Source organism: Quercus lobata, chromosome 11, assembly GCF_001633185.2.
Source record: "Quercus lobata isolate SW786 chromosome 11, ValleyOak3.0 Primary Assembly, whole genome shotgun sequence".
Lineage (NCBI taxonomy): Eukaryota > Viridiplantae > Streptophyta > Magnoliopsida > Fagales > Fagaceae > Quercus > Quercus lobata.
The window spans coordinates 22695012-22703000 of record NC_044914.1 but is presented as its reverse complement, the minus strand read 5'-3'; the positions used below and the strand labels follow the sequence as shown (position 1 = coordinate 22703000).

Genomic DNA, 7989 nt, shown 5'->3' with positions numbered 1-7989 from the left:
AAAAAAAATTGTTTATCATACAAAATTTGGACTCTTTTCATTTGGCTTCAAATAGAAAAAATATAATGCATTGGGATAGGTTCAAGTTACACCTGGTGTAACTCTAGGTAATGTTACACCACCCAATAACTTTTAATTGGATGCAAATTTTGACAAATCTACGTTAGATTACATTATCTTTATATATTCTCTATACCTGCAAAATTTCAAGGTGATCAAAGATTAATAGTCATGTCATCAATCAAAATTTTAAATTCAAGTTTTTGTAGTTTAAAATAATGCATAAAAGATGAGTTTATAGATCAAATGGTACATAACATCCAATTGACATGAAAATTGGCACGATTGTTAAGAACATATAGAATATGTAATTCAACGGTGAGATTTTCAAAATATGAGTTCTATAACAAGTTATTGGGTGGTGTAACATTGTTTAGAGTTACACTAGGTGTAACTTGAACCAAACCCTAATGCATTATTTGGATATATATATATATATATATATATATATATATTGTATGGCACAAAGGTCCCCAGGCCCACTTGGGCCATGAACTTCAACCCTACAGTGTGGCCTATGGTTCCAACCCCTTTGTCTGAAGTTGGGCCCTAAGCCTGTTGAGGCCATGGGCTCGGGATCCATGCCACTATGCTTGACCCAAGGCTCATTGGGCATTCAATCTTGAATTGTACACCTCATGGTTCATAGCTAGAGACCTGCTCGGCCAACACATCTTAGCCGAGAACGTGATTGCTCGAGGATACTATATCTTAGCTACCCGGTATTGCCCTGGAGAATATCGCTACCGAACGTCCCTCTTAAGTTGGGAACCAGTTCCAAAGCCATTACTCCCACTCCCAACTAAACACCTACTTAAAAGCAATGGAATTGGACCTCCATGCCCATTAATAACTTAGAGTAATCATAACCCCTCCAATAATCTCGAGCTATAAATAAGAGATGAGAATGAGGAATTTGGGGGGGGGGGGGGTTGTTGAATGGTACAAAAGAAAAGGGAGAGAGAGAGAGAGAGAGAGAGAGAGAGAGAGAGGATAGGAGAGGAATTCATAGGGTAAGGTAGCATTGTTGGGTCTCTATGCTAGGAACTACCCAAGGTAGGAAATCCAAAGCCCACATCACAAATAGATTATGAACCCAAGTGAAGACCAGCCCATCAACCTCATTTTTGGCGCGCACATACAAATATATATATATATATATATATATTTATATATATATTGGTTGATTTCAAGTTACACCTAGGGTAACTCTAAGCAATATTACACCATCCAATAACTTGTTATTGAATTCATATTTTGAAAATTTCATCGTTGAATTACATGTTCTATATGTTTTTGATATGCATGCTAATTTTTATACCAATCAGATGTTATTTACTATTCAATCCATAAATTCATATTTTATGCAATATTTTAAACTAGAAAAACTTGAATTTAAAAAATTGATTAATGACATGACTATTGATCTTTGTCACCTTGAAATTTTGCAAATATGGAGAATATACAAAGATAATGTAATCCAACAGATTTGTCAAAATTTGAATCCAATTAAAAAAATATTGAGTAGTGTAATATTACATAGAGTTACACCTGATGTAACTTGAATCCAACCCATTTATATATATATATATATATATATATAAATTTAAGGCTTTTATATGATGCCATGTTATTTAAAACTTAATTATCTAATATAAATAATAATTTATTTTAAATGATAGATTTAGATTTATTATAACTAAAAAAATCATTTAAAAGTGAAAGGATTAAAGGAGGGGATCTTATAAAATTTTTATTTTTATTTTAAAAAAGAGTGGTTCATTTTAAGAAGAATTTGTATTAGTCATTCCAATAGAAGATGGAATGGAAGTCTCATGAGAATGAAAATAACATGCAAAGGTTTTTTTTTTTTTTTTATCAAAAAAATCAAAGAGGACAACGATGGAATATCGTGAAGTCTACTCTGGGGCTCTATTTATAGATACCATTGTACACTTCTAATATATATATATATATATATATATATACATACATATATATATCTTTCTTTTATTTAATAATTTGATAATAAGGACGATGGAATTCATTTTCTTTATTAGATTACACTACTATATGTAAGTACTATTCTTAGGAACCTCTATTTTATCTTGAAAAAGTTTAGAAAAACAATTTCGATGTTACAAATTTTTTCTATAATTTTGAGATGATTAATGTGATTGACAGAGAAAAAATTGATGTCTTAGAATGGACAACTTTCACAAATTATAGGAAAAAACTGTGGCAAATAGGGCGGTCATAAAAGACCTGTCTTCTCTTATACCAACCAATTGCAAATATATGTATAGGTGTCAAGATATGATTGGTAACCGATTCCAAAAAAAATATGCGGTTTCACATTTGAATAGTTGAACTCGTGAACCACATGCTCAGACATATCATAAATGCTGAGTTCTCAGCAACGCCTTTAAGTACTAAGCTCTCAAAGCAGTCCTCCTCTCTATCCCTTCCTTTGCACACCCAATTGGCCATGGATTCGCTTCTTCAACCAAATGCTAGAAATCTTGAACCTAACCAAAACTCCGAAACTCTGAGTTCCACAGCTTTAGAAGTGGAAATCATAAATAATCCATTGCAAGGCAACAGAGGTGGAAACGTTGTTGTTAGAACTATGGGGGATGAGGATGAGGATGGTGTTTTCTTGACATGGGAGGATTTGTGGGTGACTGTTAATGGAAAGAACGGTAGCAAATCAATACTTGAGGGTGTGACTGGTTATGCACGACCAGGGGAGCTCTTGGCCATAATGGGTCCTTCTGGTTGTGGCAAGTCTACCCTCCTTGATGGATTAGCAGGTATATCATATTTTTTTTTTGTTTGCCTAAAATACTATTTACACCTTTTAAGTTTAACGTTACTTCTAAATTTGGTTTTTTAACTAAGAAAATTTACAAATTTACACGATCTCTTGCTTTGAAACAATATTTATGCACTCAGTTAATATCTATTAGAATTTTCCTGTACAACTACATAAAAAATCTAGTTGTTTGGACAAAAAAAATAGAATTTGGTTTTCAGATGGGTTAATGACAAAAACGTGATGAACTATAATGGAAAGGAGCATGTTGATATCGTTGTAATAGTTGAGGGCATAAATTGGAAGTTCTGAAAACTCGTAAACCAATTAAACCCACCCTGAACATAAGAGGTGTAAAATGCTATTTAAACTTTCGTGTCTTATATATTTTTTTTAACGCTTCCTAATAACCAAGAATATTATTAAGGCAAAACAAAAGTAGCATCCTTCCTGCAAGCATCCAAAACTATAGTAGGAAGAAGATGCGGAACACTAAAAAGAAGACCTATTTGTGTTGTAAGTTTTAACTAGACTAGTTCTATTTTTTCTTGATTTCATCTTGGAGACCAAAACATAGTTGAAGGCCTCTGCAAGTTCCTCTTACTAGCAATTTGAGATGCATGTCTCCTAATTTTGTAAGGAAGAAGACGATATATATATATATATATATATATTGAACATTATGTATGTGCACACTACTGTTTATCAAAGAAGGAGGTGGTTTAGTGCTTGTATTCTATTATTTTGCAAGTTTGAGGTTGTGGGTTCAACTAGTAGTAAGTTATACTATTACTTGAGTAGTCTCACACAATTTTAAATTCAGATTTAAGTGGTCGGAGTAATGACCACACTTGCCAACTCCTTCTTTCTTCAATTATAATCTTCTTCTTTTTTAAAAAAAAACCTATTTTTTAGGGGTAAAAAATCCTGCTTAAGCAATTACATGTTACTATTTTTGTATATACTATATTACAGCTTTAGCTCCATTAGGCATTTGAACCAACAAGAAAAATGTCAATATCAAAAAAGAAATTGAATGACCACCACACAATATTATTTAATAATTAAAAAAAACACAATTCAAAAAATATAAGCTAATATGATTTGACAATTCAAAGGAGCATTGTTATACAGGCTGAGTTATACTCTAGTTGAAATTTTGTTTTAAAAACATGATTTTATTTATTAATATGAAATGGTGAAATAGTATTTTGAAAACACAATTTCACAATTATAAGTTATAACTAAAAACATGATTTCCACTATTTGTCCCATACATATAGTGTGTAACTATTATTACTTATTGACAAATGTCTAACTAGTGTCTTATGGCAGGGAGATTAGGTTCAAACACAAGGCAATTGGGGGAAATTCTAATCAATGGCCATAAACAGAAACTAGCTTTTGGAACATCGGTAAGAAAAAAAAAAAAAAAAAAACCTTCTTATCAAATCAAAGAGAATATTTTCTTTGAAGGGTTTGATTTGGGAACACTTTAGTGAATTGGACGGAGAAGTTTTGGAAACACGCATGTCTAAAATTGTTTACATGTCCACACCATGTCTTGTCTAGTGCACAGAGCAATGAAAGTTTTTCCAAGAAATTAGTTTAATTATTCTTAGCCATTTAAACATACTAATTAGTTTAATTTTTACCTTAACCTAAATATAGGCTTATGTAACACAAGATGATACTTTGATGACAACTTTAACGGTGAGAGAAGCTGTGTATTACTCGGCTCAGCTCCAACTCCCAGACTCCATGCCAATGTCAGAGAAGAAGGAGAGAGCAGAGATGACAATAAAAGAAATGGGGTTACAAGATGCCATGAACACAAGAATTGGTGGATGGGGAGCCAAAGGTATCAGTGGTGGGCAAAAGAGAAGAGTGAGCATTTGCATTGAGATCCTGACACGCCCAAAGCTTCTCTTCCTTGATGAACCAACAAGTGGACTTGACAGTGCAGCATCATATTATGTGATGAGCAGAATTGCAAAGTTAGATCAATGGGATGGAATTAGAAGGACTGTAGTTGCATCCATTCATCAGCCCAGTAGTGAGGTCTTCCAACTCTTTCACAATCTTTGCCTTTTGTCATCAGGGAGAACTGTGTACTTTGGTCCTACTTCAGATGCAACTGAGGTACGTTCTCTAATGTTTTTGAAGTGTGTGTATATATATATATGTTCACTTGTTGTTGCAATTAATATATAACTAAAGTTTCACACTTTCAATTTCATGTAGTTTTTTGCTTCAAATGGCTTTCCTTGCCCGACTCTCCAAAATCCATCTGATCACTACCTTAAAACCATAAACAAGGATTTTGAAAAGGTAAGTGACCCTTGGCTCTTATGTTCGGTAGTGTGTTGATATTAAATTTTGTTTGTCCTTAACTTTTGACCATCTCAAAATTGACCTTATATTTTAAATACTTCATTTTGGTCATTATATTTTCAAAACTGTTTAAAAAATTCCTTATAATTGGATGAAAATATTGACATGACAAACTAAATTCATGCTATGTCATAGGTTGCGACACATAAGAATAAATATGAAATAAAGGTCAAAGGTTGAATACCAAATATGTAATTTAACCTATTACCAATGGCAGTTTAGTAGGTGACTTGGTTAATGTCTTTTTATAGATACATATCCTCTCCATTTTGTTTGGAATAGAGTGAGTTCATTTGGGTTAAAATAATTAATATCCTGTATATAGAAGATCATGGTACTTGATATATACTACACAACACATTAGTAATAACTAATTTGAACCATGAAATAAATCAATTTTAAATAGAGGTGATTTTCCTTTCAACTTAGTCTTATGCAATTACTCATCTTAGAAACACCTCCTTATAAATCTAATATATATATATATATATATATATATATTTATATTTATATAAATCTTTTGTAGGATCTTGAGAAAGGTTCAGATGGAGGAATACTCACAGAGGAAGCAATAGAGTCTCTTAAAAAGTCATATAAATCATCTGAAACTTACCAACAAGTTCAAAGACAAGTAGCAGAAATATGTAAACAGGTAATTAATTAAGCAAGAAATTAATCTTACAGTTTAATTTACACAGCATATATAAATAATCTTTCCTAAATCAATTACAGAAAAACAAAAAACAAAATTAATGAGTGAAAAATTTATGTTGGTTTCAGGATTGTGGAACATTAGAGATGAAGAGAAGCCATGCTGGCTTCGTTACTCAGTGTCTTGTTCTTACGAAAAGGTCTTTCATGAATATGTTCCGTGATCTAGGCTATTATTGGTTGCGGCTAGCTATTTATGTTGCATTAGCTATAGGCCTAGCCACTGTGTTTTATGATGTTGGCTATAGTTATGGATCAATTCAGGTAATTCTTATGAGAGATATATTAAATATTAATTCCTTATACATATGATTTATAATGCAAATTAGGATCAATTCAAAAGCTAAATTAACATCGTAATATTATTATTTTTTCAGGCTAGAGGTTCATTGATCATGTTTGTATCTTCATTCTTAACTTTCATGGCCATCGGTGGATTCCCTTCTTTTGTGGAGGATATGAAGGTTTGTTTTGTTTATCATTTAAGTATTTATTAATCAATTTTATACGCATAGATCTACTTCCTTCTTTAAATCAACAAAAAATTATAGTGACAAGCAGAGCTTGCCTGTTACTAATAAATCAAGTTTGATTGTTCGATTTTATAGATTAGAATGACATTAGAACTAATTCCATGATTTAGATGCAGAGGAAAGTGCAATTAATCCAAAATTTGAAGCTTTGTTAATGTCATACTCAATTATTTCATGTGTTTTTTTTCCCCTCCCATTTATCCAGATATTTGAACGAGAAAGGTTAAATGGACATTATGGCACTGGTGCGTTCGTTATAGGCAACACATTCTCGGCTCTTCCATTCTTGCTAGTGATTTCATTGGTTCCAGGGGCAATAGCTTATTACCCTCCAGGACTTCGGAGAGATGCTGAACACTTTCTATATTTTGCTGCTGTGTTATTTGCTTGCATGATGTTAGTTGAGAGCCTAATGATGGCTGTTGCAAGCATAGTGCCTAATTTCTTGATGGGTATAATAACTGGTGCTGGAATTCAAGGGCTCATGGTATTAGGTGGTGGATTTTTTCGATTTCCGAATGATCTTCCCAAACCATTTTGGAGATACCCATTGTACTACATTGCTTTCCACAAGTATGCATACCAAGGATTGTTCAAGAACGAGTTTGAAGGGCTAACATTTCCCAGAGATAATGCCGGTAGGCCAATCAATCTAAGAGGTGAAGAAATTTTGAGAGATACATGGCAAGTGGAAATGAGCTACTCTAAGTGGGTTGATCTTGCTATCTTGCTAGGAATGGTGGCTTTGTATCGAATTTTGTTCTTGGTTATCATCAAGACCATCGAAAACGTGAAGCCTGTTGTTGCAAGTTTCATGTCAGCACGTTCCAAGCAAACAGCACAAGTCATGGTGAATCCTTTTAGTACACCCATGCATGGGGGGACTATACAGCAGAGCTAGATGTTATTGGTAATATTAGAAAATAATGTTATTAAACTAACGAATAAGTCTGTTTTCTTTGATTATTAATTTAAGGAAATGGACTCTCTTCTACTCATTTTTGTTTTTTGTTTTGTTTTTAAATTTATTTGCAAGCACTTGTATATTATGAACTGAATTATCGGGGTCCAAGACTCCAAGTATGTTGGTGTATTAATTATTACTAGTTGCTAATCCGTGTGATGCACGGGATTGTTTAAAAAAAAATATTAACATGTTCAGGTCTAAACATTTCTAAAATTTTAATTATTGAAAGCTAAATTGGCACTAATATAAGATGAAACATGTAATATTATAAAGTAATATTAAAAATGAGATAAATACAAATATTATGAAGTAATATATTACAATAATCATAATGTGCTCTTACATTTGGTTTAATAAGTATTACAAAAGAACCAATAAATAGAATAAATATACAATTATGCTTACATCTTCAAACTTTATCCAATGCTTTTCAAGAATGTATTTCCTCCCTTTCTTAGGCTCTTCTCTTTTCTCAACTTCTTCAAATTAGTATCAAGTATAACACCAAA

The 7989-nt window shown here is 32.4% G+C and overlaps 1 protein-coding gene across 1 annotated transcript; it reads left to right on the top strand.

The window, feature by feature from the left end:
- Window positions 1–2466: 2466 nt before the first annotated feature.
- Window positions 2467–7616, top strand: LOC115968335 (ABC transporter G family member 11-like). Its single transcript, XM_031087712.1, has 8 exons — window positions 2467–2873; window positions 4211–4290; window positions 4547–5017; window positions 5120–5206; window positions 5796–5921; window positions 6050–6244; window positions 6358–6444; window positions 6719–7616. Exons 1-8 carry the CDS (start codon window positions 2549–2551, stop codon window positions 7412–7414), a joined length of 2067 nt encoding a protein of 688 aa, XP_030943572.1. The 5' UTR covers window positions 2467–2548; the 3' UTR covers window positions 7415–7616.
- The last annotated feature ends 373 nt before the right edge of the window (window positions 7617–7989 follow it).